Here is a 17,857-nt window from a genome sequence, read left to right on the forward strand (position 1 = left end):
CAAGAGTTTAAAAAAGCAAAACCAGCTGGCAATGAAATGATGTGAGAAATGAGCATTCAAGAACTCCTCTGAAAGATCCTATGGAAAAACTGGGGAGCTAAAAGGTGAAATGAGGGGTGGGGTGGGGGGTATAAAGGTATCTGCCCATAATAGTCCATTGCAGAAAAGCAATGGTCTCTAAAGACATTGAAAATCATTTAATTCTCTGGTGCTTATGGAGTATTTTCTCTTCTTCCTGCAATCTTGTGGTAGGTCAATACATTCCCTCCTGACTTCCAGACTCAGTAGAGGTTCTCAGAAACCTGGCTGGTCTTGTTTTTTCCTTGGACTACTGGTCTAATTAAACTGCACTCACTAATTGGATCAGAAGAAAGCTTTGAATTAATTTCCAGACCAGAGTTAGGCAAAGAATATAATTTTTTCCCACTGGTTTCCATGTTGGTAGCCCTTTAGGTGCTTTTCTTCTGAGCTCTTAGCCTGTCTCTGCTGCTCCTTTTAATATTTCCTTCCCCTTCAATTTTCCTATTGATTCCCAAAGTCTCAGTATTTATAATCCTTCACCCAAAAAGAAAATTAGGGTTTAATTAAGGTCTAATGTCTCTTCTTCTCTATCCCACATTCTCTCTTGACATTTTACAGTTCTGAGATGTAGAAAATACTAAAGTCCCATTTGGCTTCAACAGTGATTAGTGCTAGCAAGAAGCAAGTCCCAAAGTGCTAGAAATGACAAGATACATGCAAGCTGTCATCATTTAATCCTATTGCTTTTTGTTTGGTTTGGTAGTTACCAAAGTAACCTGAGTTCTTCAAATTTACCCTTTGCCTGGGGGGAGGTTTAGCTCCATTTTGTGTGGTGTTTCTCTGTGATGTGGTCTATGAGGGTGACAGGTAAGGGACAAACTGACTTGGGTCATGGCTAGAAACTTCTAGGCAGGGCAGATGACAGGGAAGGGAGGACGGGGACAGGTCTGAAAAGGACTAAAAGCTCTAGAAGTCTGCTGGTGGCTTTAAAGGATTAAAGAAAGATGAACACAGGAGTGGTAAGGAGTGAGGAGTCATAGATAGCGTTCTCCTCACACAATCCCTCAGCTCTGATGGTGAAAAGTCACATTCTGCTTAACTTCAGAGGACTTTCAGGAGGTGGTCTTTGCCATGCTGAGCAGGGTGAAGGTGCAGACAGGTCTGATGGCCATTCAGAGTCCTTTCTTGCCAAGAGGTTATCCTTCCTCAAGGCACGAGAAGTAACAGGAGCAAGGCATGTGCATCCACAGTGGCAGAAATGGACAATAAAAGCTGCTAACAGATGTAGTAATCATGTATGAAGGTGCTTTTGCAATGGACCATAAAAATAAAAAAAAAAAGATTTTTCAGTCTAGGTGGCCAGAATTTGAGAGATGCTGAGGATATCCAAATTTCACAGACTCAACACAGCTGCAGCAAAATGAGCCATCAGCTCCTTCATCTTCACTGAAAGGCATCTCCTGCTTTTAATCACCAAAGTCCTGTGTAAGACTGACATACTGATGTGTAACATCTTAAAGCAGCCAATACAGACCACTTCCAGTGCCAACTGCCTCCTCCTACAAACCTTGCTTCACGCACAGAAATTGCTGCTCACAGGAAGTCTTTAGCCTACCCAGAATATCTGAATGCCCATTTCTCTTCAGAAAATTGATAGAAAGCAGGTGTCCAAAAGCCTTTCCAGCAAACATATTGACAGCTCTGAAATGTGATTTAAGCAGTTGCTGTTGATGCAGTGGTGACTTGGAATGTGCCAACCCCATGCTCATCCATGCCTGGAGACAGTTCTTACCCATTCACCCCTGACACCTCAGGCTTAAGATTACACCTGATTTGAAGCATCCCCTGACTAAACAAAACAAACCATGAGCTGATCGCCTTGTGCAACGTGCAACCACACAATAGTAATCACAGCTAATGACTCTGCTAAATGCTAGACTGCACACACCTCCTTGTTTGGTGTTTGTTTTGTATACAGAAGGTAATATCGACTGAATAACGAGGATGCCAAGTTACAGATGGGGTTGTGGAATCGTATTTGACAGCTGATTAGAGTAATCTGACAGAAATGATGACTTAATCACCACGACAGACTCCAAATTCCCAGATAGAATTCCACCCAGGTTAATCTAATTTCCTTGCAATATTTTTGCCAGAAATAGACTCTTAGCCGGCTTGTTTTCTCCCATGCAGATGTCACATGGCTTTGACAAGAATGTAAATAGGTACTGCTATTTTTGTTGAAAAGATGACTTTGAGGCTCTAAAGCTGGAGAGGTGGCATGCCTTTGAGATGCATTGAGTTGCTTTGCTGTGGTTTTTTTCTCTAATGATGTTATGTTTACATACAGCAAGATGTACTCAGAAAAAAGAGGGGGGAAAAAGGATGTAACTATTCCATTGTAATTCTAGGCCTTGGCTTGGTCCTGCTGCTGCCCTGGACATAGCCAGCAGCCAGATTCTCATTAATTTCAGGGAGATTTTTAGGGTTGCATGTTTGACAACTGTTTCTTTGCCTTTTTGATTCCCGTGGACTCCCTCAGCATCCCTGCTTGGGATGCGCCCAAGGAGAGGCAGTGACGTTCCTGGCCCCGGGCTTTGGGTGGCCTCTGTGACAGCACAAGCAGCAGTGAAGCCCCCACTTTACTGCCAGCACTGCCATGAGGCACTGGCAACCTTGGGCAAGAGGCATTTGCCTGCTCTCAGCTGTCAAACAGTGACATGGTGTGTTTTGGGATGGACACAGAGCACCTGTAGAAGGGCAGGTCATGCCCTGCTTGCTGCACAAGTGTGTTCAGTAGAACTCTCTGTAATACTGATGAGGAGAGGTTGTCCCTCACAGCCCATACTCCAGCCTGGGTTTGATAGCCCCATGCACAGTGCTTGCCAGGGGAAGCTGCCCATGCTCAGAAAGAACTTGCCTGAGTGCTGTGTTGTTCCCGTTTATTGTGTGTGCCGAGCACGGGATGATGTTCAAGGTAATAAATTACTTGCTGAGGTTATTTTTCTTGTTCTTGCCTCTTTATTAATTGTAAGTGTGCATTCATAAATACTGTATTTTCATAAGCAAAGCTTTCTGCAAGAAAAGAAGGAAATTTTTCCTGTTGTTCTGTGTGACAACATGACATACTGAGAAATCACTTACCTTGAGATCCATAAGTGATGTATAGTTACAATAACAGCTTCCTGATAAGATGGGAAATCCTTCATTTCAGTAGATGACATGAATCTAGTGAGTGGCATCTAATTTGAAACAGTTTTATATCATCTGTAATTTTTTTGGAGGGCCTGGGAAAGCACAGCTATTTTATTATTTTATAGCCTGCAGTTATACAAGAGAGATAAAAACAAATGGATTATTTTGTCTTTTGCTCATTGTAGAGTGAAAGGATAGTACCTATTTAACTTTTGTCTCTGCCCCTTTAATTTTCTTATTCACTACACACTTCTTTGAGAGTCATTCTTTTCTTTTCTTTTTTACACCTACCTTTAAATATTTTATGGGTAGAGAGCTTATAATATGTATTGTCACGGCAGTTGTCTCTAGAGGTCAGCAATGAGTTTAATAATGAGATGCGAACCAGTGACTCTGTAAAACCCATTTCAGGTTATAAATGGCATGTTTTATTGAATCTAGTGTTAAAGGTTGTTAACGTATCAATTGGTGATGGTCAGGGTTAAACAAGCTTCAACATGAGCCCTCTCATGTTAGGAAACTGTCAGTAAGGTATTTTTCCACTTTCCTCTTTGCTGAAACCAGGTTTGTGTATCACATCCATTTTTTCTGGGGGTAGTCTGCAGTTTAAACTCTCCAGGCCTGAGCTGGATCTTTTATTGGTTTTGCACAGATATAATTTTAAGCACAATGGCATCACTCCCAAATTCAGCCTGATGGTGTGAAGAAGACCATGAGTTTTTAGCAGGAACTTTTGAAATCAAGTCAAAACCTATTTGAAGCATCATGTTAAGTCTTGCCTCTTGGTTTGTGAATGTACCAGATTACTGAGTTAATGAATCTGGGGTAATGATGTGTGACTGAAGAGGATGACTTTAGATATGCAGTAAATGTGCTTGTCAGGTAACACTGATCTTTATGTTGTGACCATGGGCTGCAAAAATTACTTCTTCATGTGAATTTGGTCTCAAGTTGGTTTCTCTGTTTTGGGCAGTTTGAAAAATGAGTGGTTTTTTATGTTGTTAGAATAGCCTTTATTCAAAATATCTCCTCTTAGGGGCACATAAACACATCTGTAAAGAGCAATTGATTCCCTGTCTACAAAAGGCCTGAAATTGGGCTGGGTTTTTCTCTTATATCCTACATATTCCTGAATTTTCAATACTTATCATTCTTCCCTCTATTTTCTCACCACTCCATTGCTCCTCAGAGACCTCAGTAACCTGCAACAGCTTCGTGGAGCAAGTTAGACCCTTTTTCTTCTTTCTGTTTTTGCTTGCTGAGTGGACATGCTGCCTCACATTCCCACAAATTCTAAGTCTCCTGCAGTGCCCAATGTATTGTTGATGTCAAGAAAAACCTTAAGCACTAAAGAAGACAGAGAACGATGGAACTTCCCTTTTTTCTATAAAACTGATTTAATAAGAGTGGTAGCAGGCAAGTGCTGGGCTATTAAAGTCCATTTAGGAAACAAATGATTTAAAGAGAGCAGAATTGTTAAAACTAAAGAAAATTTATGCATCCTGACAACTACATTTACATTGTGGCTTTGCCTTTCCCTAGGACACACTGGGGAGTTGTGCAAGCAGCACAGGGAATACAGTGATTTGCAAGGCCAGGGAGCATTCTGGACTTTTAATAAATCTAACAGAAACATTCACAGCAATATTTTATATTTTCTGAAAAATCCAGCAACTTTTTCCCTGGTGGTTATGTTACTTCACCAAAAGCAATGCAGACATGGGTTTCTGTGCAGCTTTGAAAGCATATTTGATATGGGGGCATGGATGTTCTCTCCTGCTCAGCTGTTTTTGTTTCCCAGAGTTTGTCATAACAATCTTTTATTAGGAAAATGGAATTGCCTCTGACATTTTCAGGCAATACACAGCTGTGCTGCACTGAAAAATGATAGAAAAGTAGAAAAATCATACATTTTTTCACCTGTTCATCTGAATTGGTAAGGAATTGCTGAGGAGAGAAAAGGCAGTGGCCCTGCTGCTGCTGGAAGTTTTGTGCAGTCAAATCCCAGTAATTATGCAGAGAACAAGAAAGAAAATAAAAATGGGGGTTTTTTTGCAAGCTTAAACATCTCCCACATTGAATCTCAATGTGAGGTCAGTTCTGGAGGCCTTTGAGAAGCTGTAATAAAATTTCCCTGAACACACCACAGTGGCCACAAGGGCTGGCTATCACCAATGTCCTGAGGAAAACTCTGATCGTGAGGGAGCTGAACTGCTGTGGTGTTATTATCCCTGAAAGAATAAAAACAGCATTTGTGGAAATTTTATTGGAGCTATCAACAATTCAGTGTGGAAGCAGTATCATTTAGTAGGGAAAGCTGAGGACACAGCAGCCCAAGTGTGCCAAGGTGGGATGTTCAGCACAGAACGCTGCAGACAGGAGCTGGTTTCCTTTGCAGTAAGAGGGACATGAATGGAGAAAGAGGTTGAAAAGAAAAAAGGATTTTGAATTTTTATGGAAGCCAGAATTGTTTTGTGTTGTGGAAGCTTTATGAATGAATGTGTAATGGACTCTAAAAGAAAAACATGAGATATTAACAATTATAGGAAGCTATTTTAGGAATCAAGATCTCTTCTTCTTCAGTCCTAAAAGAATGAGCACAGTTTTTTTTTTAATTACAAGCAAAGTTCATTTGTCAAACTCAACTCCTCTGAGTACATTTGAAATGCTTGCTAGTTCTTAAATTACTTGAAAATTACATCTTGGTTTTGGCAGTGGTTGAGCTCAAGGAAAAAAAAGTTGGTAAAACAGAAACCAAGCATGCCATAAACTAATGAGGGCTGTAACTTTAGAGGTCTTCTGAAACTAGATACAGCAAATTAAAGATTTATATGAGTCCTGTGGGCCCAATGATCTTTTTTTTTAAACTTCCTCATTATAAAATATTCCTTTACCCTTTTATTTTTTCTAAAAAGTCTATAATACAATGTTTTTCTGAATTGATATAATTTCAACATGTTTAATATTAAATTGTGTCTCTTTTTAATCCTTCATTAATTTTAAAAACATCACTCTTGATTTTTTATGACTATCCAACCTGCCTTACTCTCTTTCATTTTTGTTTTTAGATGCATCATCCTATTCAGATGAAACCTGCAGATAGTGAAAAGTCAAATGGTATGTGTTCAATTTATTTTTACTTAATTGTGTCTTTCTCTAAACTAAAGCACAACATTGTACAGTTTTTGCTTTGCTCCTTTTGTGGTGAAAATAATAGGCACTTTCCCTACACCTGACATGCTGGGAAGGTGTTGAGCTGCTCTGAACTCCCTTTTATCTTCTGCTTTAAAGAAGGAAGGAAATGTCCTCAGAAACGGGTCTTCCTTGTACCTGCTGTATGTCATGACCTACCTCACTGCATACATCCTTCCCTTGGGTTCTCCTAACAGTGAGGTATTGTGGGAGCACCTGAGATTGATAAGATGAAGATAAAATATTGATGCTGAAAATTTAAAATAAAAGAAACAGAAAGGCATACCTGTGTTAACAAATTATGTAAGTGTATGATCAGCCTTAAACATTTGCCAAAAGTACCTTTTTACACAATGATGCCATTCTGAATCTGAGCCAAATTTAGGTTTAATCATATGCTTCATTATGAGCTAGGAAGCCCACATTGGAGCTCTCTGTATACTTATTCCTCAAAACTATTGAAAAATGAATGCTATAAAGACAGTAATATCCATTTGGAATACTAGGGTACTGCCTAAGTGGATGTATATGACATGCAAAATAGATGGCAAGGTAAATCTATTAAACATGCCAGGTTTATATATTCAGGGAAATAAGATAATCGAATGGTAGTGCAACTTGGCAGCGTGTGATTCTTTAAAAATATATACGTGTATATTTTGCCCCTTGATTTGTTCCTGTAATTTTCTAAAATATATGTTAAAGATATCATCTGCCTTCTTAGATTGCAAGAGCTTCATTTTCCCTTAAGGCCCACATAATCAGAGCTGGTTCCTCCAACAGGCATCTTTGCACCTCATTAATTAGTAATCAGGGCAGAAGCCGTGCACTTAGAGATCTGCATACCTGCAAATGTAAATTATGATTGGGCTCTAAATCTCTCCGCAAGGCTTTTTTAAGGCTTCTTTTTTTGCTAATTGTAGTGCATCCCTTTTTCAGGCTTCTCCAAGGATTATGAAGTTTGAAAGGAAATTAAAACTTCACATTATGCTAGGTTTCCTATTATGACAACTCTCCAAACAAAAGTGGCCGTGAGCACAGGAAATATGAACCGTCACCCATTTGTATGGGAGGGGGTGTTCTCTCTCTCAGGTTGGAATCATAGAATCATTGAATATTCTGAGTTGGAAAGGATAGATATCCATCCATGAGGATTCCCAAAGTAATTCCTGGCCCTCCATAGGACAATCCCAAAATTCCCACCATGTGCTTAAGAGCATTGTTGAGATGCTCCTTGACCTCTGTCAGTCTGGTGCTGTGACCTCTGCTCTGGGGAGCCTATTCCAGTGCCCAGCCACCCTCTGGGTGAAAAACATTTTCCCAAAGATTTTTAGCAGTGATTTTTTGCTGTCTTTGAGTGCTCAGAATAGAGGCCAAGGCATCTGGAAGGGCAGAAGGACTGAAGTTTTCAGGCCCCACTGTGGCCAAGGAGAACGTTGCTGTTGGAATCCAGACTCCAGTCCGTAGTATTTACTGCTAGCAGTGGGCACAATTATCCCTTAGGCGCAGGAACGCTGGCCTGAACTAAGTATGGCCTCCATGGGTTCTTCTTTCAAAGACAAATTTCACCTCAATTTCCTTGGCAAATTAGAAAAATAAGAGGCAATGGGCCAAAATTGACTCCCAGCGAGTTACTTGTTCGTTGCCTGAAGTGTTTCTTTCTAAAGGAGATTGAACATATTGGAAAAACACTGTGGGGAATTGTGCAAATTCTATCCTTCTCTGCAAGTAGTGCCTGCTTGGAAAGCAGGGTAGGTTGGCTCCTGGCTGCTGCTGTTAGTCTAGGGTTATCTGCATGAAACTCCTGTTTGCACTGTGGGAATACTCTCTTATTTTCTGGCATCTATTCCAAGCATAAAAAGTACTAGGGATTGAGTTTTTCACCTTTTTTTTTCCCTTGCCTTTCTTTGTATTTTTGGGGAAAAAACAAATTGTCAGTTCAGGGGTTCCAACTGTCAAATTAAACACCTTTTTAAATTTAGATTCCTGAAGGGTGTGGGAACTTCTGATAGGCATGTTCAAGGGGTGGTGAACTATTTTTTCTTTTCAATCGACTGGAGAAACAGAAGGCAAACTAATACCACGATGATGGTAATAATGGTACAGCTCCTCAGAAAGGCAGGGTGTAGGCATGGGGTTCATGAGTGGGTGACAGTTTGCCAGCAGCTTGGAGATGAAGAAAGAGGAAAAACAACAGCGTGGGGGATGTGGAGGTTTGTTTGGCACATGTTTCCCATATGCTCCAGGCTATCCATCTGAGGAGGTACATTATCCATGCCAACAGCAAACTGTAAACTGTACCTATTCAACCAGATTGGTAAGTTCAAAGGGGAAAAGAAAAAAGACATGCCAAGGCATCTTGGTTTTCATGATCCGTGCTGGTTGAGCTTTTGAGGAATACTCAAGTCTCTGATTTCTGAGTCATGGGAGGATCCCAGTGGATTTTGTGGGTAAAGTGGTGTTTCTCAGATTTAAGAAGATTTAAGAGATTTAAGAAATTTTCTTGGTCAAAAATTTCTTGTGCAAAGATGTGTAGGACAAGTTGAACACTCTACAGTTCTTCTGAGCTTCTAGATGTTTGTGAAGGATTGATAGACCTGTTCAAGTTCCATAGGGAGGAAGGACAGGTCCTCTCATTCAATTTACAGAGGTTTGCAAAGAACAGAATTTGCTGTGTGATTAAATGCCTCTCCCCATATTGAGTCTCTTGTGAAAAAGCTTTGAATGAGCATCCAAGCCAGCACCTCCCAGGATGAAATGTTCCTCCTTTTCCATCACTGTTCCTGCCCTTAGATGTCTGGGTCACCTGAGAATCTGTCCCTTGACACCAGAGGCCAAGCTCACCTCATGGAAAATGAGAGATGGGCATGGAAGGGACACCTGCAGCACAGCCGGACCAGGCTGCTCAGAGCCTCATCCAACGTGGCCGTGAACACTTCCAGGGCTGGGGCATCCACAGCTCCTCTGGGCAGCCCATTCCAGTGGCTCATTCCCTGCCTACAATGTGTCAGAGTCATTTCTCTGCTCATGCAGATGAAGCAAATCTTGATCTCTTCAACCAAGTTTTTAGCACCTAGAGTTGATGGGGCAAGACTTGCCCTCAGATTTAATTAATTTGTGTACCCAGAGGGATTCTGAAAAGCTTTCTTATGTTGAAAAACATCTCTTGAAGATTTGCAGATGATGAATCTTCTAGTGTCTCCTGGTCGGATCACCTGTGTGCAGGTTGTTTTAACCTGTCTATAAAGTTTTGGTTAAGGATTTTCTGCTAAAGAAGCATCTTTTAACTTTGAAGGCTCCACCATTACTAGATTCAGCACTCACAGTATTTATCCTTTTAAGGACATTTTCCCTTTTTCAAACAAAGGGGGTTCCTCCAGTCTAATGGTGAAAAATTTACAAACACCTGCTTGGCTCTAAGTTGTCTGTGGCCATTAACATCCTACAATTTGCAAATGCTTAAATGTCTTGGATCTGGATTTGAGCACAGTCAATACTTTCAGGCACATATCCTGCAGACAGTATGCTCTTAAATGGATCAAAGCATCACTGCTTCAGGGAAAATGACAAAATTCTCCATTTAAAAAAATAAAGTAGGGAGGAGGGTAGCTGAGTAATCTTAAAATTTATTTTTATTGATTTCATTAGTAGAAAATATAAAAAATAATTTTGAAATTCTAAGTGGCACAACTTTGCTGAATTGGAGGTAGTAATTAGATGCCATATGTTAGCACTAACACATAGAAAAGTTGATAATTAATGCAGGCTCCGGATTCAGGTGTGACTTTGACAGATTGTATGCAAGGGGTTTTCACAGGCTTACAGCTAGGGATAAAATGTCTAATTTCACCTTTTCCCTTCTATATGGGAGTAAAAAACCAAAACCAAACCAAAAAAAAACCCAAACCTCCACACCATTTATACATAATTAACTATTTATCTAGTTGCTCAAAAGAGAAGGCATCTTCTGGGGAGAAAATTCACTCTTTATCTGACTAGACTCCTCAGAAATGTACAATAAAGGGTTATCATTTTGATCTGTCAGAATTTGGGGGGTTTAGAGGAGTGAAAATAAAAGTTGTGTTGAATCTTCAGGGAGATTTCCCACAATTATTACAGGGTTTAATTCTTTTGTAGCATTCAGAAAATAATCTCTACTCCTTTATCCTCCTGGGTTAGCACAAGCAATCTAATACAGCCTGCAAGAAATGCTCATTACTGAAGCAAATTGAGTAAAGCTAAAAAATTAGACCCTTCAGGATGTTATTCTGCAAGATGGATGTAGTGCTGTCAGAAGACAGGAGGCTCAGTTTGAAAAGTTCCCCTCCCAGCAGAGACAGATTTCATCTCAGATAACCTTTGATGGCTCAGGCAGAGTTGTGGGTTCAAACACAATGCCCAGGCACGTGTGCTAGTGATGGCAGTGCTAGCCTTGATAGGGTTGAAAGAGCAACTCTGCTCATTTGAAAACAGGTGTCTGTTCCTCTTCATGCAGTGCTCCTGCATTCTGGCAAACCCCAGCCCAAATCCAGCAGGCTTAGCACTGGATGTGTCACTTGAACTGCCCTGGCAGCACAGCCAGCCTGCATTTGTAATGTGTTGGGATGGATTAAAGGTGAACCCCATAATGTGTTAATCAAGAAACTGTGTGGTTTCACACGTTCCTTCTTATAAATTGAACTTCAGGCCTTGTTTACAGTGACCTTCTGGCTGCTTCTGTCCATCAAGTAGGGGCCCTCAGCCACCCCATCCTACCTGCTGCTTCCAAACAGTTGCATCTCCTTCATTCCCCCAGAGTGGTGTAAAATAGTCAGAAAGTTCAACTAGGCCCATAAGCGAGGTTCAGAAATAATGATGTCAAACGTAGGCTAAAAAAGTTTTGATTGTTCTGGATTTTGAATTGTTGAAACCTACCCCAAGGGTGGGAGAGAGAGTTATCAAGCAGCAGTGAAGTGCTTTTGAGATACGTGTACATGTGCTGGCCCTTGCACACTGTTATCCTTCCCCCAGCCTTTTGCTTTGCCTGCTCTCATTGCCCAAAGCACTGGCAGCTCCCAAGCTTTGTCCAGCCCCTCAGAGCTCATTCATTCCTGATGTCCCTGCAGCTGGAGCTCAGGACATCTACATGTTGTCATGATGCCCAGGATCTGGGAGCTGGCTGGAAGGTAACAGCATCTGTCAATCCACTCAGTGAGTGTAAAAAACAATCTGTAATCCACTCTCAGTAGCAGGGGAGAGACTCCCATGACAAAGGGAGAAATGCCTTGTCATGCACCTTTCCTCCTTGCTGGGAGAGATGAGACCTGTCACTCTTTGAAGGAGCTGATCTCTTGGCGTTGCCAACAACCAGTTGAGCTGAGACCAAACCTGTAGGTCACTGAAGTTAGGCCAGATGTGTTTAGGCTGCTATCCTTTCCCTAAGCAGGAGCACCTGTCCCAGCCTCAGTGCTCTGCTGGGTGAGGTGTGTTTAATCCTCATTTTACAATCTGTGGGAGAAATCCAAATCACACAGGAAAATCCACAGGTGGGGCAGATCCAGAGGGAAGTTTGCTCACCTCTAAAAGCATTTGACCCACACTTCATGCACTCTGTTGTCTGATTCTCACACCTTGCCTGTGTGGCTGGTAAGAATTCATTTTAGAAAGAAAGAAGGGGCTGGCCAAAAATGCAGAAATAACTCTTGAAAATCAGTCTTATTGAGGTGGAAAAGTATTCCTTTCTCTGTGTGGGAAAAACTCTTTCAGCCTAATAATATCAGATGTTCTATCAGATGGAGTGAAAACATGTCATTTTGATCTTGACAATTGTCACTTTAAATGTTTTTTATGCTGGGCCTCTAGCCAGAAAAAGAATAGCAATTTTCTTAAGCTTCAACACTGATCAGCACTGACTAATGGTACTGAATGCAGAGCACGTCATCATATCAATATGTTTTCTGTACTCTGAGCATTCTTCATGAAATCTGCATTTTTAAGATGTACAGTACACAGAAGCTGGATGTTTAATTTACTATAAAATCACCCTCAAGCTGCAAACCTGCAAATCATGTTAGTTAAATGGCATATTTATAGGTTTACTACCAGAACCGAAGGAGGCCAATAGGGAGTTTGTCGCCTGCTACTCTTTGGAAAATTAAAACAAAGCCTTCTGTTCACAACTCATTTCTTTTGAGTCTCCACGTGAATCTCTTTGGTTTGAGGCTTTGTCCTGGCACCAAAGCAGGACCCAAGGGACCTCCTTTGGGATGCTGTGGCAGGCATTTGTCCAACTTAGCCAGCAGCTATTTTTAAAAGAGAGTTGGAGCCTAGCCACCCTTAAGGTAGACCTGCACACTATTTCAAGCCTAAGATCAAATTTAAACTGGTTGCTACTAGCTGACACAGAGACACAAAATAAGAGGTTCATAACACTGTGAGCAGAAGGGAATGCTTGGAAATGTGCTTGGCACCAAGGCTTCACCCAGCCTGACCTCAGTCTGTGGTGTGGAGAATCCAGGCCTGGCAGCCCAGCTGGGCCCCTTGTCTCAAAACCTTTCCTGCACTATGGCCATAATCTGTGGCTGTTGTCGAGGGGACAGGCTGCCAGGGAACATCCTCAAAGAAATTGCTCAGGGCAATATAGGAATTGTCTGCAGCTAGGTTATAGACATCCTTCCACCAGCAGAAGTGTCTGACTGCACTCCTCTTGTAGCTGTGAGAAACGCAATTCAGGTTTCCCACCCTTAAAATAATATTTAGCAGCATCAAGGTCAGCTATATATTATGAATCAGATGTAAAGCTTCATAATAAGACATATACGTATATATATAAATATTCCAACTTGCAGGTCTTATTTGCAATCACGCATATTCAGCTCCTGATCTGTATATAACTGGCTCATGCCATGCATTCATCGTTTCTTAACCCTTTCTGGAGGGTTCACCTGCGTGTGGAACCTCAATATAAAGTGTGAATGAAAATGTTCAGTCTTGAGGAATCTCTGCTGAAGAAAACATCTTCCCCTGGGTGTTAAATTCACACCAATTTTCTTGCAAGCTTGTAGAGTGAGAAGCTGGGATTGCAGGGGCTGGTCTCTGTTTTGGGCTCTGAAAAATGCATGGGCTTGGTGCTTGCTTATATAAAAGCTACAAATACTTTTTAAAGTCAGCGATTTAAGGAGAAAATTACTTCAAACGCTTCTCGTGATCAATAAACATGAACCTCTTCCTGTTATTCTTGAAATTATTAAATGCACTGAAAATGTTGAAGTATAGCAGACATAAAATCCTAGAAAAAAATGGACGCAGTTCCTTCTTCCTCAGCTGCAATTTTTTCCATATGACAAACTCATACTAATACAGGAGACAGAGTTAGAGAGCAAGGGAGGATTCTTTCTTTTTTTTTATTGGAAGCCCAGAAATGAAAATACTTCATTACAAAAATAATTTGCACAATAATAGAAATAAGTAAGTGCACTGCAGACTCTCTGGAGTAAAGCTTTCCTTCCCTCTTTGCTTCCCCACAAACCCTGACAGTCTGCTCATTAACAGGGAATTGGATTTACATGCCATTTCCAGAGAAGAAGAAAGCACTGGTGTATGTACTGTATAATGAGCACTTAGATTTTTGGTTTAATATAGATGAGTGGGTGCCTTAACATTTTTAAGTTTTTCCAGAGTGAATTAAGTTTTGATGACCTCTTTCATTTTTGACAAGAGTCCCTAGCTTTAGACCTGTAAATTTGGGTTTGATTAATAGGGCTGTATGCATCCTGCTGCAGCAGTCCAGTTTGTGCTGGTGCTGGTGACAGTGCAGGCAGAAAATATTCTACCAATAATTCAGGTAAAGCACGTTTTTCATGGTGGTTTTTTGCAAACTCAGCATCATTACGCATCAGAGGGTGTTCAGGTGATGTCCTGAATTATGTCTTGTGTCTTCCTGAAGGGCAGAGGGCTGTGTCACTGAAAAAGAAAAACAAAGCAGAAAAATTTAATGCATTCTTTTTCCAGAGCAGTCATTGCACATCTGCCTTTCCAGTGCCGTGCATTAAGCTGGCTGAAATTGAAAGCTCAGATAGGAGCTGCTCTCAAAACATTTCTCAGGAATATTTTTCATTAGCTTGTATCATTACATGCACAATCCCTTCTTCACCCTCACCCCATCATGATTTCTTTCACACATGAGGGGGATGAGGGAATTTATCTGAATTAGAATCTATGCAAAGATATCTTTAAAAGTGTCTCTAACGGAGGATATTTTCCTTTTAGAAGCCGTGAAGGGGAGGTGTATGCAGAGTGACTAAGACAGCCAATTAATATGTTTTATAAACAGCAGGCACCACTAAAAAAAAAAGGAGACAGAGAGAAAAATGAGATATTTGGGGTGGGGAAGGAAGGGGGAAGGGAGGTTGTAAGTATAAAGTGTTTGCCTTAGGACTTGTCTTCAGTTACAGAGCCTGACTCACATGACTGGAGCTTGGTTTGATGTGGTAATGAAGCATTGATCACAGCAAAAAGATGAAATGGCCTTTGCTCATTCATTATTTTTATCTTCTAGCTGTGGAAGACAGAAAATTGTTCATAGGAATGGTTTCGAAGAAGTGTAATGAGAATGATATCAGGGTGATGTTTTCTCCGTTTGGCCAGATAGAAGAATGCCGAATCCTCCGGGGACCAGATGGGCTGAGCCGAGGTGAGTGTGCAGCCTGTAAAGTCTCTTTCCTTAAGTGCTAATTGGGAGCTTTATGTCACAGCCAAGGTAGGCAGAGCTGCTGTCTGCAGCGAGGTTACCCTGTAATACGTCCCACGTGATGAGGGTATCCCACGTGAACTTTTCACAGTGACTGAAATTATCACCTTTTATTTCCAGTGTCAGAAAGGTCTCGGTGCCAACATATTAACTTGTGTTATCACCCTGTTTGTCAGCTGGAAAGGTTCCTTTGCACCCTGAGAAAACACCCTCAGTTTTCTGCTCTCACAAAATCAAAGTTGCTCCCCTGACCCCATTTCTGCTTTGTAGCACAAGGCCAAAGAAAACCACCTAAAAGGACAGGACTGTAAATGACTGCTTGAGGGCATGAAGGGTGATGGGAACTGGCCCTCGTTGTAGCACTATCTCCTCCATTCCTGTGTTTTCTGTAACTCTATGCAAAACATAGGTCTGCTGTAAGTGAGAAACAAAGAGCTTACCCTGGACCTGAGAGCTTTGCCTGGACAAAAGTTTGTAAAGAGAGTTTTTTAATCTGGCGCCAGCCTGAACTTGGAAATGAAATGCTGCACAGATTTCAATAACCAGTGATCCCTTTTGAGTGCAAAAGTACCTTTTAGGGAAAGGCCTTCTGAAAACCTATTGAAAAGAAAGATAAATGTATATTGATGATACAGACTGCATCTTAACTCCATGGTATGTGGACTTGAACTTATTCTCAGAGCATGAACCTCCTCAGACCATCAGTGCCAGGGGTTGCTGAGTAGAAAAGGAAATAAGGATAGTCCCATCCCTCAGTGCAGGATTATGCTGTTGTAACCTGCCACAGCCATTTAATGGCACAGAGAGTAAAGTAATCTTAATTGTGGAGCTGTGAAAAACATCACATCTATAGGAAAAACAAATACATAGAAAGTACACAGTTTATGCATTTTATTACATTTTCAAAAGGCACAGAAAAAGGTAATAGATATGCATATCTATTACCACTTTGCATATAGATATGAGTATCGATTTAGATTTTTTTTTTCTTTAACTTTGGATCTATTTGTTTCTAATAGACAATAAGATACACAAAATTTTGTGCAACAATTTGTGCATGGGGGTTTCCAGTTTCTATAAAACATCTATAAATTTCAGCAAAGGAAGTGCAGGTATTCCTATATATCATGGCACTGCTTGGAAGAATGTACTGTACTACTTCTGAACAATAAGGAATTGTTGCAAAGTCACTCTTACAATAAATAGGGAGCCCCAAGAAAATTATGCACTTACAATTATGTTTTGTGGTCCCCAAATTTTTGAGGCTGGGATACAGCTGTCCCTTCAGGCAAGTAGAGCCTCACAATCATGGTTTTTGCCTTGGGGAAGATTAGGGCACAGGTCTAAAATTGGTTAAATCAATAGCTCAATAAGGAATGTTTACTGATGGAATAGAGTGTTGCCATTATCTTCCTAGACTGAGGCAAAATAAGTATTTCTGATTTTCACTGATTTCATTGTGTGAGCAGCACAAGGAAGGGATGATGGAAGACACAAGTGGGAAAGGAGCTAATTAACTGCTGAAATAACAAGATCTGCACATCAGATGTTTTGAGCCCCAAAAAAAGATTTAATTGACTTGTCAGCATCACCCAACAAAGAAATGGATCTTTCCTGGGATCCATAAAAATCCCACTGCATACTTGCTTTAATTCAACAGACTCAGTATAGGAGCATAGAAAAGCTAATTATGAAATCCAGCAGAGTAAGAGAGGTTGGTGGAGTGGTTTTGCTCTGCTGTGAACAGCAATCTCACAACAATCAGGAGCTGAAATTCCTAAGCCACATCTCCAATGTATCAGGCAGGGCAGAGCTGTGTGCTGGCCAGCACAGCTGCACAGTTACAGTGCTGCTCTCTCCTGCTGGAGGCTGAAGATCTCAGTCCAGGTAGGTCACACACCAGCGAGCACAGCAGAGCTGCATCCTCTGCGCCGCTCGGGTTCATTTCGGTCACAATCACGACTGATATTCTATCATGCCCTCATGCCTCATGCCTTGTTAAACTCGAATTGCTTTCTACACACCCATGTTCACACTTCAAAATGGGTTCAGCTGCGCCAACCAGGTTTTTCAGGCAGATTTTTATCAGCTTCACAAAACCACCACTCCATGAGAGAAGGCAAAGTGTTGTGAAAATGGTTGGTATTGCAGTCGAAATGAAAAGTGCTGAGGGACATCTGCAGAGGAGGGAGCTTGACTGAAAAAGCACAAGGTGAAAAACTGCTTCAGGAGGGAGAATTTACACTGTTGAATCTTTGTAAAGAGCTCCAATCATTAATGAGTTTTAATTCATGTTACCATTTCCAAGATGTTAATTCCCTTTTCCACAAACATTATTTATTTACTCATCACCCATCCAGATATGCTTCCTTCCTAGACACAGAGGGGTGAATGAAAAATAGTCACTGTCTGAGGAAAACCCTGACCTGCCATGCCAGAGCCTTCAGGAGCTCAGTTCAGTGCTCACAGCAGTGAGATAGAAATATGGTCCAGTAAACTCTGTTTGGTATCCCTTTTTAATTGCCTGGCAGGTACATCTCATGGTATCTCAGATGAAAAAAGCTTGAACAGTATCTTACTTGGTATTTATGCCAGCTTTTAAGCTTTCTTAAAGGGTTCAGGCAAATAATCTGCATTACCAGCAGATAGTTGCAAGAAATAGCTCCAGGTTACATGACTCAGTAAAACAGTTTTGGTTTGGACTGGGTTTGGATTTTTTTT

General features: G+C 41.0%; 1 protein-coding gene across 8 annotated transcripts in view; it reads left to right on the plus strand.

Annotated features, from left to right (window-relative positions):
• The window catches only part of CELF2 (CUGBP Elav-like family member 2), a 551,351-nt gene that overhangs the window by 466,699 nt on the left and 66,795 nt on the right, over positions 1-17,857 (plus strand). For all 8 annotated transcript variants that reach the window (XM_059471628.1, XM_059471627.1, XM_059471623.1 and 5 more), the window contains 2 exons: positions 6,285-6,333; positions 14,945-15,079. In XM_059471628.1, the coding sequence (XP_059327611.1) occupies positions 6,285-6,333; positions 14,945-15,079 (184 nt within the window). The remainder of the gene's footprint in view (positions 1-6,284; positions 6,334-14,944; positions 15,080-17,857) is intronic.

This window comes from Ammospiza nelsoni, chromosome 5 (genome assembly GCF_027579445.1).
Source record: "Ammospiza nelsoni isolate bAmmNel1 chromosome 5, bAmmNel1.pri, whole genome shotgun sequence".
Taxonomy (NCBI): domain Eukaryota; kingdom Metazoa; phylum Chordata; class Aves; order Passeriformes; family Passerellidae; genus Ammospiza; species Ammospiza nelsoni.